This window comes from Onychostoma macrolepis, chromosome 11 (genome assembly GCF_012432095.1).
Source record: "Onychostoma macrolepis isolate SWU-2019 chromosome 11, ASM1243209v1, whole genome shotgun sequence".
In the NCBI taxonomy this organism is placed as follows: domain Eukaryota; kingdom Metazoa; phylum Chordata; class Actinopteri; order Cypriniformes; family Cyprinidae; genus Onychostoma; species Onychostoma macrolepis.
The window spans coordinates 9833637-9852663 of NC_081165.1; the positions used below are offsets into that span (position 1 = coordinate 9833637).

General features: G+C 36.0%; 2 protein-coding genes across 4 annotated transcripts; both read left to right on the top strand.

Moving 5' to 3' along the window:
• The first annotated feature begins 106 nt into the window (after positions 1-106).
• On the top strand, positions 107-6726 carry nucks1a (nuclear casein kinase and cyclin-dependent kinase substrate 1a). Its single transcript, XM_058790813.1, has 8 exons — positions 107-392; positions 2158-2207; positions 2379-2475; positions 2752-2798; positions 2877-3029; positions 3284-3439; positions 3628-3783; positions 4405-6726. The coding sequence occupies exons 1-8, from the start codon at positions 376-378 to the stop codon at positions 4644-4646; spliced, it is 918 nt and encodes a 305-aa protein (XP_058646796.1). The 5' UTR covers positions 107-375; the 3' UTR covers positions 4647-6726.
• A 91-nt stretch (positions 6727-6817) lies between these two features.
• On the top strand, positions 6818-18807 carry LOC131549672 (solute carrier family 45 member 3). Of its 3 annotated transcripts, XM_058792046.1 has the most exons (7): positions 6818-6875; positions 7147-7274; positions 10709-11223; positions 13290-13464; positions 14940-15749; positions 17049-17314; positions 17402-18807. In XM_058792046.1, exons 4-7 carry the CDS (start codon positions 13323-13325, stop codon positions 17813-17815), a joined length of 1632 nt encoding a protein of 543 aa, XP_058648029.1. In that variant the 5' UTR covers positions 6818-6875; positions 7147-7274; positions 10709-11223; positions 13290-13322; the 3' UTR covers positions 17816-18807. The 3 variants fall into 3 exon arrangements, with proteins under 3 accessions (XP_058648029.1, XP_058648032.1, XP_058648031.1); XM_058792049.1 differs by lacking the exons at positions 6818-6875; positions 10709-11223 and having other exon boundaries at positions 7260-7274; XM_058792048.1 differs by lacking the exons at positions 6818-6875; positions 7147-7274; positions 10709-11223 and having other exon boundaries at positions 12564-13464.
• Positions 18808-19027: the final 220 nt, after the last annotated feature.

Here is a 19027-nt window from a genome sequence, read left to right on the forward strand (position 1 = left end):
AGCCGCGAAACCCAATCCCAAATCAAACATTCGTTCAAACTGACCAATAGCGTCGCTCTCTGGGCAAATCCAGCCGAGCGGGCGGAGTTTAAACAAAAATGCCCGCCCACCATCCAATCGTTAGGTTGCGCGAAGGCTGCAGTTTCAGTTTGTTTTATTCACCATTTTGAGTAGCTGAAGGTAAAATTTAAACTAAATACTTTCGTAGAGCAGGAGTATTTCCCGCATTGTTTAATTTTTACCGCAGGGAGAGGGCGTTGGTTTTGCGACGTCACCTTTAGCCCTCTTGTGTTTTAAAATACCACATTTCGTCTGCATTTTCCCTGCTTTTCTTTTGCTCTTTCACAATTTTAACCTCTACAGTATTCCTGCAAAATGGCAAGACCAGTGAGGTACGTGGGTTTCCATTCGTCCTGCTGATGGCTGCTGCATGCACACTGAGTCCTGGGCTTCACGCATGTGCCAGGCATCCTTAGCTTCTTGTTTAGAGCTCGATTTTGTAACGTTTTTGCTCATTCGTGCACGCATTTTGCTCGTTGTCTCTTTCCCAGTGGCGGAGGACTGCCTCTTTTATATTTATGGCTAAATCTCGCACGTTTCTAACGTGCATCAACTAGGATTCTGCAATCTGATGTTCCTTGTGCATCACCTACCTACATTTCAGAATATATTTGTTGTGTAAGAAGCACTCAAAGGCTTCATGTTTCCTTGTAAGCCAGTGAGAATATGGCTTCCCATTCATCCTCGCTAAAGCTTCAGGAGGGGTAATAAAACCCCAATGAAGGTGCTCATTGGCCCACTCGAGTGATTTTGTAACCTGTTATGCGCACATATTTGCGCAAATAACTCACTGATGCAGAAACAATAGATTGCGAAAGCCCGTTGGTGATTTTTGGGGAGGGAAGCGCGTTTTGAGGGATTTTTTGATAGCGGTAAATTAACACGACGCGGGTGACGTCAGAGGGGGGCGGGGTGGTTAAGAGCGACCACACCTCCCCGTTTGGTATTATGTGCACAAAATTTGATATTCACTGCACATTTGGAGTTCAGATGGCAACAGCAGATTAGTATATATGGCTGTGTCATTTTCACCTACAAAAGATGACAAAATATGAAAAATATAGCACGCATTCATCATGTATCGACTATAAAATGGTCTCGCGCTGCCCTCACAAACATCCCCCACAGGCGAAAGATCCTGTTTTTACAATAAAACTTGTATAAGTACTATTATTAATGCATACAGACAGAGATTCTGAAAAGAGTCTGACCGTATTAACTGTTGTTACTAATAAACATGAGGCATTTCCGCCGAAATTGGTTTCGCAAGCTTAATTATTTATTTTTTTTGGTTGAAAATGAAATGACAAGACTCCTGCACAATTTTCAGATTTTAGCGTTAAAAATATATTATAATATCATGTGCTCTCTTAACTGACTTTTAAGTGTGCTGTGAAAAATGGAGAGCATACTATTTCGGTCTCAATACTTAAAAATTGTGTGTTTCATTTATAAAATTTACTAGTGGAAAGTATTTCTGCATTATTTTTCCTGCCTTTTTTTTTTTTTTTTTGTAAATTACACATCTAATTCAATGTATTTCTTGCCATTTCTTTCTAATTAGCCTATTTGTAAAATTCACTAGCAATTTCTGAGTGGAAAGTATTTCTGCTCTATTTCCCCCCCCCTCCAATTTTTTTTTTGTAAATTACACATTTAATTCAATGTGTAACTGATGTGCCATTTCTTTGTAATTATTTGTGAAATTTACAGCGTGGAATTGTTTCAAGCCATTTTTCCCCAGTGTATTGTAAATTGTAATCAAAAAAGTATTGTGATCCATCTAATTACTTGAAAGTAACTTGTGGCTCTTCAAGCATCTCAACAATGTGTTGGGCCTGAGTGGTTAAATGGGACAAGACTGCAGTATTAATGAAACCCTCATTGAAATTCTAATTGAGGAACTATTTAACGATCATTAATTCAAGTAAACATAATGAAGCGAGGCATGTTAAATGAGCTTTAGTTTCCTGAAGAAATGCTGACCACCTTCCAATGGTCTGTAAGCCCTTAAAATGTGAATTAATGCCACATGCACCGCTGCATCACAAATGTGTGCTTGGAAACTCTCGTTACAGTATGTTGTCTCTCTTGCAGGAACAGAAAGGTGGTGAATTACTCCCAGTTCAACGAATCTGACGATGCAGGTAATAAACCATCTCTAAAATCCATTGTTTAAGCTCCATGTCAACAGTACTCTTTGCATGTTTACTCAATATTGGCGTATAAGCATTCTGCAGGTCGATTCAAATCTGTTTTAGGTAATCAGTTTGTGCTATTGTGTACTTGCTTCAATCTGCCTTCGTTTTTGCCTCCAGATGAGGACTATGGGAGAGAAAAGGAAACAGCTAAGAAGATACGTGCTCCACCTCGTGAAATCAAGCACAAGAAGTCTAAGAATTCGCAGGAAGACAGGCAAGAATCTGTCTATTTTTAACGTTTCGACAAATAGTATCAGAATAATGCATTTTAAATTATTTTATATGTACCAAATGCTACAAACGAGTGAATTTCATCACATGGTTTCGCAAGTGCTTGGATCTCTGGGGAACTTGAACCTTTTTGAGATCCATTTTCTCCTTATGACCCACATATGCGGCAGTTAATTATAACTAGGAAATAAATACCACACACACTAGGACATTCCTTCAAAGATCAAACTACTAACGTACCTTTTCTGTTGTCTTACAGCGAGGATTCAGATGACAAACTCTCCAAATCCAAAAATGATTCTGCAGGTAAGTTGCGTTAGTTTCATCTACCGTAGATCTACCGTTTATTAAAAGATGGTTACTCTCTAATCTTGTGTTTTACAGATGATTTCGGAAGTGATGAAGACAACGACTTTGGAGAGAAAGAGGAAGACGAAGATGGAGGAAGTGACTACGATGATAAAAAAGCCAAAAAGGGAAAGAAAGGAAAGGTTGAGAAGCCAGGCAAAAAGTCACTGAAGAGGAAACGAGGTGGAGGTGAGTCGCGGATCGACCAAAAATGCATTAAACATGAAGCACCAGACATTAAACTATCAGCATAAAGTCTAGTCCTACTTTGGCCAAGAACTGCCCATTAAGACAGAATAAGATCGTGCGATCGATATATAAAACAATCACAGTTTAGGAGTGCACCACCTGAAATCAGATGCGAAAATGGATGCAAATTAAAAGAAGCATAAATGAAAATATGGGTGCATCTGTTGTGCATGACACTTGTGATTCCTCTGCAGATGACAGTGATGATGATGATAAAGAGGTGAGCAGGAAACCGAGGCAGGTGAGGCAGGCTGCGTCAAAGGCTGTGTCCAAACAGAGAGAAATCCTTCTGGGAGACGGAGGCAGTGAGGATGAGGAAAAGGATGAGGAAGAGCAGGCATACCTGGACCGTAAGTGTGCTAGTTTTTAAATGTGTCTGTCACTTTGATTAAACATCATTATTAGTATTAACATTGCTTATAGTTGCTAATGATTTTGGTCTGGTAAATGATAAAACAAGTGAACTAAAAGCCTTTTTGTCTCTTTTGACTTGAGCCAGTAATTAGACACCCATATATTACAATTTTCTCTGTTGCAGAAGAGTCAGGCAGTGATGAAGACTTCATGGTTGATGATGATGATGACAGCGACTATGGGCACTCCAAAAAGAAAGGCAAAAAAGTAGTGCCGAAAGGAGGAAGGAGAGTGGAGAAGAAGGACAAGAAATCCCCTAAACCCCGACTAAAGGCCACAGGTAGCCACTGCCGCTCTTGAGATTTTAGGGTATAAACGAGAGCAGCTTGGACCGTCTTCAAAATTTCTCATTTTGTGTTTCAAGGAACAAAGAACATCATACGGGCTTGAAATGATCTGTAAAGGATGTTAGCATAAAATAATGACACGTTATCATTTTTGGGTCAACTATAGTCATGTGTTGCTTAAAAAGGTTGTTGGCCTGAGGCTACTGAATTTGAACATGCCAAAAAAAGACCGTAGGCAGAAATATTTTGAAGTTTGATGAAATATACTGCGGTACTACTGTAGCCACGAGGTACAGGTCAGTGAGATTATTTTAATGTTTTTGAAAAAAGAAGACTCTTATGCAAAATATGCTTTTCAGCATCATTACTCTAGTGTTCAGTGTCATGATCCTTCAGAAATCATTCTAATATGCTGATTTGATGCACAAGAAACATTTCTTATTATGATCAATATTTACAACAATTGCTGCTGCTTATTTTTTTTCCACAAATCTTTGATGAATATAGTTCAAAAGAACAGCATTTATTTGAAATCTTTTGTAGCTTATCATCCTTGCTGAATGAAACTCTTAATGACCCCAAACTTATAAACGTTATGTTTGTTTGTGCCTCAGTGAACCCCAGCCCTATGAAAGGCAAAGGGAAAGGTCGCCCGAGTGCGGCTAAAGCAGTGGAGAAATCCTCGCCTAAAGACGACGAGGAACCCGAGAGCCCTCTTGAAGACGAGGAGGAAGAAGAGGTGGAGAAGAAGGAGTCTCCTCCATCCAAAAAGACGAAGAACGAAGCCCCTGAAGACGAGGAAGAAGAGGAGGAAGAGGACGGCTCAGAAGAGGAGGCTCCATCCGGGGAAGACTAGCCATGTTACTAATGTTGTCCCTTTCTTCTATTTCCCTTTACACTCTTTCCTTTTTTGCTTTTTTTTGGGGGGTTTGTTTGCTTTTCAGATTTTTTTTCAGTGTCTGTTGTGGCCTGGCTCAATGGTTTGAACTTCTTTTTTTTTTTTTTTTTTTTTTTAAGCCTATAATTTCCATAACGCGAAGGACATTTTCCCACAACTTGTGAGCGTATATATCTATATATATTATTGAGTAAAATGTGTCTGAGTCTGTTTATTTATGGGTATATAATCTTGAGGGAAGCCCATCGTTCCAACCAAGTAGCGTCGCTGCTCGCCCAGGGTAATCACATGACCGAATTCTCCAAAAATGCTTTTGCTCATTCATTTCCGTAACATGTATAAAGCGTAGCGTTCACTCTGCATTGTTGCGACCGATGGTCATCATTCATGAAATTAATTGCTGCGTAAAATGTTCGTAAAACCATTCTTGCGTAAAGTATCGCAACTAAGGGCCTCACTCAAAAACAAAAGTGTAACCGCAATTGTTTACAAACTGTTACAGCCAATTAGATTGTGCTTGTATTTAATAAACGAGGACCAAATTGTTGCGTTCAGTTTGTTCGCAAAACCGTATTTGCAAAACTTACCACAAAATACAGCAGTTTACCTACGAATAGTTTTGCGAAGTTCTACAACAGTGTTTCCTGAATGAGATCCGATGCGTTTGTTGTGTAGTGACTATCTAGAAAGCCATTCGTTAGAAAGTTTCGTAATAGTTGACGGCGTTTGTTTTGATACTAGCGGTCAGGGTCGTGCTTATCCGAGGATTCGTTTTGTATTTATTCAACATGCGCTTGCAGCTCTTTACATGTTGATCATCAGCTGAAGATGGAGAAACTAATGCTATCTAATGCTCATGTTTTGAGAATTTCTTTCGTCGTGGTACACACTTTATCCAGGGTTTGCTATTCAGTTTGTAGTTTTACCTTTTAAATAAACTGTCTCGATTTTTGTAGTTTAAACCATAATGCTGTTACTGTTTGAATAGAACATTCTGGGTTAAAAATGTCAAGTTCTGTTTATGAAATCTGCAGAATTTCCACCGAAAATCTTCAAAGATTTGTACCTCAGTTTGTTGTGCACTTATAATGGAAGGTTTGCTCCCTTGTAAGTGCATTCTTTTTTATTTTGAGATGATTTTGAAATATTTTCTGTGATAATCTGTTCTGCAGATGCCATCCATGGAGCTAAGCTCATTTTGAACCTGGAATATTTCTAGATTCATGCTCATTTCACTCTGAACTCTAATGTGCGTTTGTCGTTTTTTAATTTTTTTTCTCGTCCACCAGATCATCTCGTAAAAAGGCTGCAGTACGATTGCTTTCATCTCTTTTCTCAAAAGAGGCGTGCAGCGAGTGTTCTGAGATCGGGCCTTAAAACAGTTAATTGCATGAGAAATGTGAATCTGGAGTCTCGCTCACTGTTTCTGCCTTACAAAGCCTGTTATTTTTTTTTGTTTGTTTCGAAATATTGTACCACAAAGCTAAAAGTTCAGAAACCGGGACTTGTACCCGTTTTTGTCTGAGATTGTATTGCTGTTGTTGAGGGATCTCTTCAGCCGAGCAAATAATGTTTTAAAGAGTCAAATGTTGTTTTTCTTCAGCCCTGGATCAGATGCGTTTGTGATGTGACAGAGAGGTTTATTTGCACTGTGAGGATGGAGAAGAATTGTACTATTCATACCTTATGTGTGTTTGCTCATTAAATATATATTTCTGTTGCTGCTTGTTTTTGATTTCAGACACATACGATGTATATCCCATGATGCATTTCAAGGGGCTTTTCTGTCTACAGCGCATACATGGCATTCTGACTAGGTTCGATCCTTTCTGCCAGGCATCTCTGAATATTTCCCACTCGTGCTGTCTATGAATTGGTTTTTAACCTAGCTGTCCAAAAATGTATGAATGTTTTGTTTTTTTGTGCTTGATTTAATTAAGTTTTTCTTTTTTCTTTTTTTTCCTTCCTCAGATTTTTTTTTTGTATTGTTTGTTTTTTTAAGAAAAGAAATAAAATGTATCTTCATTTTAATGAGTAACACTCGTACTGGTGTCTTCTTGTGCAAAACATCTCCCTTGGCGATCCAGTCATTTAAATGTTTTCATTATTCAAAATCAATTGTTTCAACTTAGTTTGTCTTAAAATGATGAGAACAACAAGAACCAGCAGAAGTTTAATGCTTCCTCGGTGAGTTTGCATTTTGTGTCACCGATATACATCATCTTAAAAAATAGTTAACCCAAACATGAGAATTTACTCCCCATTAGGCTGTCCAATATGTGCATGAGTTGTTGTTTTTGTCAGGAAAGATTTGGAGAAATTTAGCATCCTAAAATTTCATAAACCTGGAAACAATGGTTTAAAAGTCTTGATGGATTTGTTTCCTGCAAACATGCAGATTTTTGTTTCACAATATGTTGGACTGGAGTGGTGTGGATTATTTTGATGTTTTTATCAGATGTTTGGACTCTCATTCTGACGGCACCCATTCACTGCAGAGGATCCAATGGTGAGCAAGTGATGTGATGCTAATTTTCCCCAATCCTGCTCTAATGAAGAAATAAACTCATCTAGGATGGCCTGAGGGTGAGTATGCTTTCAGAAAATGTTCATTTTTGGGTGAACTATTCCTTTAAGGAAATTCATAGTTGAATCAGTTCTGACAGCACTTTAGAGATCTCAAATGGTGACAGAGCTGCATTTCTCTAGAAACTAGCTGAAAAACGATCACATGCATAATGCATACTTGTCTGAATTATCTGAGTATAATGGGGATACTTGAGACACTTCTGTGTTGCTAGTATAATTCTTTATAATATGAATTACAGTAAGATTTAGAGTTTAAATATAGCAGGTGCAGGAATATGAAGTGCTTATTTTGCAGTTACTAACAAAACCAACTTGATTTTAGTAGTGCTTATGTTAGTTTGTCATTCTATCTTATAAAGTCGTTAGCAGTCGCGATACTAAATTCTAACACATGATGGCAGTGCTGTCAACTACTTCAACGAATGTGCAGTGTTAGCCATATTTTTGCATTTTGCAAGTAGATTTGTCTGGTATCCGTACTTTACTTAACTACTACAACTTTTGACTTTCACTTTTTTTACACTTGATATGAATCCAAATTCACTTAACATCAGTCAAGTGTTTGAAATAACTTCCTTTTGTGATCTGACATGGTTTCATATCAGAGAATGAGGAAGAAATCATTATAGCCTATTATTCTATACAGCGATAGAAGGCTACGTCGATTAACATTCTAAATATAGGCTATTTTATTCGTATAAAATACCCAAGATGGCTGGAAAAACACAGATAAATCATATATTGTCACAATCATATGTTTATTGTATTGTATTGTCAATACCGGCATTTTATTCAGCTACTGCCATAGCTGCATGCCTTTGTCCATATAAGGGATTTCCTTCTGTGAGTCTCGCTTGAGTTTCTGCACGAGGTTGCCCTCAGATTACATTGTGTGTGCTTACTAGTGCTCACTTACAACACCCTATCTTGGGTAAAAATAGAAAAAATAAGACTTTTCTGTTAAGAAATTGGAAGTAAACATAGCCATACGTTTTTCTCCAATGTAGAGAGGTGTACAATTATTTTATTTTATTTTTCTCTCAGTGGATTCATAAGAATTCCTGACAAAAATATTACTAATTTTTATTTTTTCATCATAAAATCATAATTTTGTAATAAAACCTTAGACATTTGCAATTATTTATAATTATAGGCCCCCTGCTAACAGGGGTAAACAAGTGTGTTTGCTTTCTAATTTTCATTTTGTTTGCATTTCAATCAAATTTACAATGTAACTCATCTAAATTTCATCATTTTTAAAGCATCACGGTAATTTTGAGTTGTTTCCAAGGACAAGAGGCAGAATCACCCGACAATCTAGGATGTGGCCTAGTGATGGCAAATGGTTATTTTCCATTTTTATTTATTTATTTATTCTGTCAGCTTGGTCTTTCTCTGCTTGTGTTCTACATGGTTGTTCAGCCTGGATACATTCATTTGCTAACAAAATTTAAGTTCTTTTGTATTATTATGAGGTCCAGTTACCAGCATGACACAGGTAGTACAGGTAGTTGTCCGAGCCCATATGTCTTTATTTTAATTTTAGTAAAAAAAGTGTAGTCAGTAGTTCAACTTTTACCAGAGTATCTGTACTTCTACTTGAGTGCAGTTTTGTCATCTCTGCTCCTTACTGCAAAAAAAGTAACAATAATCATTATCATCAAAATTTAATTTTACTAAAATAACTCCCTGTCATTATAAAACTAAAATATAAAGAAATGATTGTAAGTTGAAGGGAAGTTGTAAAATGAAGGGAAGTTGAAGGGTGACATAAAAAAACAAGAAGCTGAAGGTGTAAAAGAAAGTGTGAAAAATGTCAAGTTTCAAGTGAAAATGAGAAACAAACAAGACTTTTAATCATTAAGTGTTTGCAATTATGTTTTCTGGGTCCAAAAAGAATCTCTTATTTCATGTTTTTCAAATATTTTTAAACAATTTTAAAGTTAAAATTTATTATTATTTTTTAGAAAGTTTAAAATAACAAACAGTGCTACACTACTCAGTAGTTCAAATAATCAAACGTAAATTAATAATTAATAAAAGTATCATAAATGTAAACGTGTGGCTCTGTAAATGTGAAACAACTGCTCCAACATGTGACAAACAGAAACTTCTTTCTAATAGCTCAGATTATTTTGTTTTACTAACAAGGTGTTGAAATTTGACATACAACCCGAATTCCGGAAATGTTGGGAAGTTTTTAAATTTGAATAAAATGAAAACTAAAAGACTTTCAAATCACATGAGCCAATATTTTATTCACAATAGAATATATTTCATATTTCATATTTGCTCATTTCATATTTGATGCCTGCTACAGGTCTCCAAATAATTGGGACGGGGGCATGTTTACCATGGTGTAGCATCTCTTCTTCTTTTCAAAACAGTTTGAAGACGTCTGGGCATCGAGGTTATGAGTTTCTGGAGTTTTGTTGTTGGAATTTGGTCCCATTCTTGCCTGATATAGGTTTCCAGCTGCTGAAGAGTTCGTGGTCGTCTTTGACGTAGTTTGTTCCACCCCTTTTAATGATGCGCCAAATGTTCTCTATAGGTGAAAGATCTGGACTGCATGCAGACCAATTCTTAATAAGCAAAGTGATCACGCGTTGTGAACCCACCCAGATGCACATTTTTTACTAACACACTCTTTAAATAACAAAAAAATATATTGCGCCATTGACTTTAGACTAGGTTTGAGTTGGTCTATGGTGCAGTCTATTCTCAGTTCCTCAAAATATTATCAACGCACCAACTGATTCTCAAATATCTGTGATTTTCTAGTAAACCCTGTATGTATTTGACTTTCAGTTTTTTTTACAATTAAAAGATTGTATACAGCTGAGAAGCTCCAGCAGGAAAATACTTAAAACTACTGCTCACTGAACAAAGCATTATGCCTTGTTAGTTTATGTGGTTATCCACAACCATAAGCTCTACTCTTTTGCACAGTGGTAACGACAGAAACTACAACATAACAGAAACTCTTTCAAATGTCAAACATAACTTTCTTAACAAAGATTAACAGATGTTTCTCTTCACTCAAAAACATAAAATAACACTTAATTTCAATATTTACTCTGTATATAATCAATAAAATATACTATTTTAAATTATCACCTTAATTTTTAAATGAAAATTAAAAGACTCCTAATTCATTTTTTGTGTATTTACAGACAGACACATACAGACATACAGACAGATAGATAGATAGATAGATAGATAGTTTATCCCCTCACAAACGCTCAGAGCAAATCTTCACATCCCATTTACTGTAAATAATCCATTAAAGGAAATTACTCTATAACAGCAGACACACCTGTTGTGATGGACTTAAATAGCTTTAATTCATGACCTGCTGCAGACCCAGCAAGAATGCTGAAGATCGAGTAGAGTGTCTGTGATGTGGCTTTCAGACGTGTGTGTTCTCACAGCTCATCCCGCCCACTTCCTGCTGCGCTCCTGGAGCAGCTCCTCAAACTTCTATTGATTTCGCTGCACTTTCTACACATTCACATGGGAATCAGTAAAGCCACAAGAGACCACACCACTCCAGCTGACACTTACAGATGGAAATGAAACGCAAGTATCTCAAATGTTGTTTTCTGTTTTGTTTTTTTTGTAACAGAATATTTGATGATGTGTGGCTGATGATGCACCTGTGGCTGTAAAACCATAACTTTATAAAATAGATCACTGTCTTTTTATTGTTGTTTACTATAGTTTTAATTTATTGGTTTTAAATGTCATGTATAACTTGGTAAATATTGATTATTAGTTGTATTCCTTTACAAACCAGTAAAAAGAATATTTTTTATTATTTGGTTCAAATAATGTTATTTAAATGTTAAATTTATCCTAAAACAGGTGTATTCATACATACAGAATGTCAATTTAAGAAACAAAACATTTTCCAGGACCTGAAGTTCCCTGTCAGAGGCAGCATCAGGTAAGATGTGACACGCTTCAGTGCTTTTTCCTGTCTAAAACCTTTTCATGGCTCAGTTATGTTCAACTCGGGTTATACTTAAGACTTTGTACTCTTAGCTGAGGCAGGAGTCCAGCGTTTGTGGTTGACAGCGAAATAAAAGAGTGTCACTCCTAAGAGTTAAATTCAAATGTGTTTGCGCACGTTGCACCTTCCTTCCCAATAATGTCAACGCACTGTGACATGAGGAAGTTAGCGGTTATTGTCAGTGAACAAGTAATATTCACAAGAACGTTCTGAACTTAAGTGACCTCACAGTATTTCTGTACATAATGTAGTCATATTTTAAAGTTATGAATGATGCATTTTTGAAGATATATGATAACATAGAAAAGGTTTGGAGTAAAATTGCTCAATGCTTTTAAAATAAGTATTTTATGCTCACCAAGGTTGCATTTATTTGATTAAAAATATTGAGTTTTTAAAAATAGTTTTAAATACAGTAAAAACAGTAATATGTTGAAATATGAAATATTATTACAATTTAAAATAATATTACAATAATTTTTTTAAAGAACTTTTCAATTGCAATTTCTTTTAAAATGTAATTTATTCCTGTGATAATTACTCCAGTCTTCAGAGTCACATGATCCTTTAGAAATTATTTTAATATGCTGCAAAAAAATAAATAAATACATTTTATTATTATCAATGTTGCAAGCAGTTGTGTTCTTTATTATTTTTATGTACTGAAAGTAACAAAAGTAACTTTTTGTATGTCTTTTCTGTCATTTTTGGTCAATTTAATGCAGCACTTAACAAAAGCATATAAAATATTAAAACTTAATATTAATAAAAAATAACTAATAACCCCAAAAGTACTGTATACAAATCAGGCAGGAACAATCAAACAGATTTAGTTCGGTAAAATTCAAATAGTGTGCTAACATCAACAATATATAAAGGTGCATCTCAAAAAATTAGAATATCGTGAAAATGTTCATTCATAAGCTGTAGGCTCTAATCATCAAAATTAAAACAACAACAACAAAAAACTTTTGAAATGTTTTACTTTACATGTAATGAATCTTGAAGATATGAAAGTTTCACATTTTGCAATAAGTTATAAAAAAATATAACTTTTTCACGATATTCTAATTTTTTGAGATGCACCTATATACAGTATATATATATATATATATATATATTGTTGATGCAGTCCAACAGATTCTGCCAAAATGTATGAATACTTCATTACAATAATGAGATCTCTGTGCTTAATTGTCATGTAAGTAAAAACTCATTTGTCCCAGCGTAAAAACTCATAATGGGCCAAAAAACATGCTTCATTTCCTTGTACTTAACAGCTTTCGTGACATTCACTTATTAAGTGAAACAGGAGATTTTCATTTTGCTAAATGGACTAAATACAGATGTGCGTCATTCGGACGCTTTTGCAATTCACATCAGCGTGGACTGAACAGGCATCTCAATTTTCTCCAAACCAGTCTGTTAAGATCTGAGAAAAAAATCAGCCGCCTTCCAAAAGTCACAAGCAAAGCTAAACTGAAACTGGCAAAGAAATTGCCTACACTGTGGAAATGATTGCTACATATGCCATTTTTTGTTTATTGTTGTCATGCGTTTTAATTTTTTTCACAACAATTAAATAAAACATAAAGCTAATTGATGCACTGTGATCAGTACAAATGTTTCCTCACAACTAAGGTCAAAGATCATCGGCTGAGTGTTAAGAAACTCGTCATTATTTTATAGTCCTGAACAAACACACTCTGTTGACTAAAGAGGTGTATTATTCTGTCACACATCCTGGTGTCAACGGTCGTAATCGCAAGACTGAAACATAGGAAGCTGGTTGGCATGTACTCGAGTAAACAGCAAGAACAATAGCAAATGGACAAATCCGAAAAGGACCATATGATTCATGTACAATATTTGGAGTCTTCTGAATCCGTTTGGTAGCATTGTGTGTGGAAGAGCATGTAACAGACGTCATAAAGTTGGGTATATGCTTCAATGTATAGGAATATTCCAGTATGGCTAAACAGCTTCTTTCATCACTGCAGGGTTTAAAGAGGTGAAGAGTGGATAATCTGGACATGCATGGCAAGATCTCGCAGTTGTTCTTGATTAATGTATTAACATGTGGTCTGGAGGTATGTTTGGCTGCTGGGACCATCTACATCCCACCTATGCTGCTGGAGGCAGGGATGGAAGAACGATTCATGACCATGGTACTGGGTAAGTCACTTCAAAAGAGGTCATTGTCAAAAGTTATATTTAGAGGGCAGTGGTTGGCCAAGTTTTTAAAGATCTGGAGTGATAACCGAACATTTTGAAGGTGTTGGAATGACTTATCGTGAGCTCCAAGGATTTGAAAAGGCAGGTCCGTGTAGAAATACGCGATTTGCGCATGACTGAGAAGAATGCCTCTGCGTTCATCAGAAATATGTAAAATATGAGCAGTCAAACACAGATAAAAAGGTTCTTAAAGGACATATAGCCTATACATGTTTTTAACATGACACAAAAAGGTGTGTCGCCGTGTTTCCGAAATCTATTCACGCTATTCAACGCCGCTTGAACGCTGACTTGAGAACAAACATAGCGACACATGCGTGGTTCGATTCACGAACAGATGATTCTAATGAGCCGGTTCTTTTAATGAATCGTTCAAATAGACGCATAAGCTCATTTGAACCTGACTGGCAAATGAATTCTGATGAATCTTTTACTGAGTGAACTGAAATGAATCAAATCTGTCAGACTGAAACACATGACGCATTTTAACAAGGGAACTATTCCATTCCGTCAAGATTGCGTGACCTACATCAAGTTCACATATTTATGGTTACATTTGACTCACTCACTGTGCCACAAATTCCACTTCAATGCATTGACACTTCCATCTCTGAGGTTTTTAAAGTTTTTAATGCCAAGGAAACCCAAATATGTTGATTTCATCTTTTTCTAAAGTGTAAAGGCAGCTGTATCATTTAAAAAAATATTGTAATACCATAAAGATATGTTGTTTTTTAAAGTAAAGTATTATAAAGTATTCAATCATTAAAAAGAAATAAAATGATTCAGTAATGAAATATATTGTAAATAAATTAAGTATTAAATAAATAAATGAATGAAATTGTACAGCATTGTACTGTATTGTATAACATTTTTACAGAGGAAAAAATATTGTCCAACAATATGTGACCCTGGACCACAAAACCAGTCATAAGGGTCAATTTTTCAAAATTGAAGATTTATACTTCATCTGAAAGCTGAATAAATAAGCTGTCCATTGATATATGGTTTGTTATGATAGAACAATATTTGGGCGAGATACAATTATTTGAAAATCTGAAATCTGAGGGTGCAAAAAAATCTAAATACTGAGAAAATCACCTTTAAAGTTGTCCAAATGAAGTTCTTAGCAATGCATATTACTAATCAAAAATTAAGTTTTGATATATTTACAGTAGGAAATTTACAAAGTATCTTCATGGAACATGATCTTTACTTAATATCCTAATGATTTTTGGCATAAAATAAAAATCGATAATTTTGACCCGTACAATGTATTTTTGGCTATTGCTACAAATATACCCCAGCGACTTAAGACTGGTTTTGTGGTCCAGGGTCACATATGGATTTAGCAGAAACTCACATTCAGAGTGAATTTATAATTTGATGCTTTATGATTTTATGTTTTATTTCAGCTGTGGGACCTGTGCTGGGGCTGATAGTTGTCCCTCTAATTGGTTCGGCGAGTGATAGCTTGAGAAGTAAATATGGTCGCAGACGTCCCTTCATATGGGTGTTGAGCATTGGTGTCCTGCTCGGTCTCTTGATCATCCCGCAGACGTCCACCCTCGTCACCCTGCTCACAAAACAACAGCAGCATTGGCTGGAGGTCCCGCTGCTGGTCCTTGCCATTTGTTTAATGGAATTTTGTGGTCAGGCCTGCTTCACACCTTTGGAGGCCTTGGTTTCTGACCTCTTTCCTGGAGAAGAGGAGAGTCGCAAGGCTTTCTCCGTCTACTCCCTCATGCTCAGTCTGGGCGGATGCATTGGCTACCTGCTGCCCGCAGTTGACTGGACCACTTCGGATACCGTGGTCTACTTGGGTGGACAAGAGGCTTTCATCTACGCTGTTCTGACCTTCATTTTTCTCGCCTGTTTGATGGGTATGGCCTTCATCTCTGAAGAGCAGACAGGACGGCCGAGGGAAGCTGAGGTTTCCAGAAGGCATGAAAACCTGAAGACTTGCTGCTGCCCTTGTGTGGCATTCCCCAGATTTCTGTTTTTGCGAAGGACGTTCTCTAGTCTCCTTTCTGTGGTTCCCCAACTCTACTTGCTGTGCAGTCGCATGCCAAAAGTCATTGCAAGGCTGTTCATGGCTGAGTTGTTTAGTTGGATGGCACTTATGTCCTTTATACTCTTCTACACGGACTTTGTTGGAGAGGGATTGTATGACGGGGTGCCCAGTGATGAGCCAGGCTCCTCGGGAAGGATACGCTATGATGAAGGTGCAGTTTTATCTGTAATATATACAGAAAATGTACTTGAAACAAGATAAATTTACTCGAGAAGCAACACTGCACTGCATGATTTTTAAACTTGTTTTAAGAGAATGCAATGAACTCAGACAAAAAAGTACAAACGCTGGGGTGGTACCCTTTCAAAAGGTTCTAATATGTACCCCTTAGGAGTAAAAAAGGTACAAAAGATGTCACTGGGGCAGTACCCTAGGGGTAAAAAAAGGTACCACACCAGTGACAGCTTTTGTACCTTTTTTCCTGAGAGTGTATCTTTAATAAGAGTGTATGTCGTCTTACTGCACTTGTTTTACATTTAAACAACAAAAGTCTGAAAAAAAAAAAAAAACTCTACCAGTGCAGTAAAACAAAATATGTTTATATTCAAGATGAGACTACACTCACAGTTAATTTATTTCAGTTAGTGTTAGCATGTTGCTGAGCTAATGACAGTAAATATATTAATTGCGTGTGCACACACACACACACACACACACACACACACAAACACACATTTTTAGTAGTATTAATATTAGCATTCATATTAATATAATAATATTACTTTTAATAAGTATAGATCTATAATAGAGAATTTATTTATTACGATTAATTACTATGTATACTAAATATTACTATATGGAAAATTCTAGTAATTTGAATAATACTAGCACTTAATTTATTCATTTAAATTTTGGGTGATTTTTTTGGGGGATATATATAAATAATAATAAAATATAAAAAATATAATACAAATTTTTTAAGACAGTCAATACTTTAGTCAATATTGATTATATTGCTCAAAAGTGATAGTAAAGACATTAATAATGGTAAATAAATAATGTTATTTTGTACTTGCTATTCATTAAAGAATCCTGAAAAACATTCCACAAATAAATAAATAAGCAGCACAACTGTTTTCAAAATTGATAATAATAAGAGTTTTTTTTTTTTTTTTTCAGCAGCAAATCAGTATATTAGAATGCAGTTGCGGGCAGTGCATTTCACACCTAGGCCTTCAGTGGCATCCTACATGAATTAATCCACCTCTTAATACCATCATAATGATGCCACGGCTATAGAAACCATAAATAGGCTATTAACGTTACACATAAATGCAGTATAACAGAGCATTGCATCACAGACAGGTATCTTATGTAGCAAGAATTAATGCTATTACTAAAGCTAGAAACCACTGTTAGAATGATTTCTGAAGGATCACATGACACTGAAGACTGGAGTAATAGTTTATATAGAAACTAAATATTTTTGTGTTATTTTTTGTCACTCCAGGTGTGCGAATGGCCAGCCTGGGTCTTTTCCTCCAGTGTGTGACCTCTGTGATCTTCTCATTGCTTATGGAGCGTATGGTGTTGTGTATTGGAGTCAGAAAGCTGTACCTGAGCAGCGTGATTCTGCTGGCTGTGAGTACAGCAGTTATGACCGTATCCCACAATATTATATTAGTCACCATCATGGTCGCTGCTACAGGATTCACCTTCTGCACCCTGCAGATTCTGCCATACACGCTCACATGCCTATACCACACAAATGCACAGGTAACGACTCCAAACAAAACATCATGCATTTGTATATCTTCCACTTTAATGTTCATATCCTAACCAGTTGCACTTCTCAATTTCCAGGTGTTTTTCTCCACCGAAAGGTGCAAAATTCCTCTCAGGGAGGAAGATCTAATATTAATCAGATCAGAGATGCCGTCCTTGACTAAGCAGAAAATAACTAATGGGTGCATCAATGGGTATCCAGCTACGATACCCTTCCAGAGCAATATAAAACACTCACAATCACTTGATCTGCATGTGCCTATCACCTTGGAGCCACAACCCTCAGCCGTCAGAGGCATGGGCACAGACATCGCCATTTTAGACAGCGCCTACTTGCTGTCTCAGGTGGTCCCGTCCCTCGTCATGGGCTCCATCGTGCAGCTCTTCCAGAGTGTGACTGCATACATGGCCTGTGCGTCTCTGTTGAGTCTGGTGGCTGTGTATTTCTCCAGTAAGATCGTCTTTGAGAAGGCGGATATTGATACGAGATGACTGAGATGTTACCAGCAGAGCAAGAGACTCTGGATAGTGACAAAAACTATGAAGGGCAGCTGGTTCTGTTTAGCATTTTTGGAGAGAGAGATAATGTGCAATTGGATGCATTGGCTGTAATACTCAGCAAACAATATGTGGTCACATATTTACACAAAAAGGTCTTATTTGAGCATTAAATTATTTGAAAAGACTATTATGTAACCTGTGGCTTACAATATTATATTTGCAATATTGCACAATTGTATACCTATTAAGGAGAGCAATTACACAAGTAACAATGAAGTATTAGATGGGTGTACTGAAGTGCAGAAAAGTAAACATGCTGAATGTTTAAAGTGAAGATGAGTAAGAATTTTGGGTTTTGAATATTGTGAGACAACCCTGTTCAACCTGTTAAAGAAAGTAATGTTTACATATTATCTCATGGCTGAAGACTTGCTGGTTATTCTTTTCTCTATTATTGTGCTGGAGAAACAAAAGTCTAAACTGCATATCTTAAAGATTTATTTTATGCAATAACACGTGTTTGAGTTGGCAGACACATAAATCTATGCATAGCATTTCATTTCAAATAATTCATTTGTGTATTTTTAGGTACTTTTTTGTTTTGGTTCTAAGATATAGCCTAATGTTGCTATCTTTTAGCACACTAATCTAAAAGTTAAAAGCTATTTCCAACTATATTAATTAAAATAAAATCTAATAAACTTATACTGCATTTTATAGGACTAGCATAATACAATTTTTAGCTATAGATGGCCACCTCTTGACTTATGATGGATGGCATCAGGCAGTTCTTTATTAACTACTGCCATCTAGTGTCTCTATAGCAGCTGTTTTCATTTTCGTAGTAAACACAGACATATTTACCCACATTTGCTACATCATTCACTCAGTTCTCTTATATTTCCATGTTTTTCTTTCTATTTTCCTTTCCTTTCAATTATTTTTTTGACCAATATATTAATAATAATAAGTAAATAAACAGACTTTATGAATCAAACTTGACTTTGCATTTTTTCTGTGACAATTATAATATAAATAAATAATTAAATACATAAACAAATAAATAACTAAACAAGAGAAAATGACAACTAGGCAGCAGTAAATAGCAGTATTTTCATGATATTTATGATAACTATATGTTTTAAATTATAAAATCTATCATGTAACTTTCAATAATTTCATCTAGATTTTCTTGAAATTACC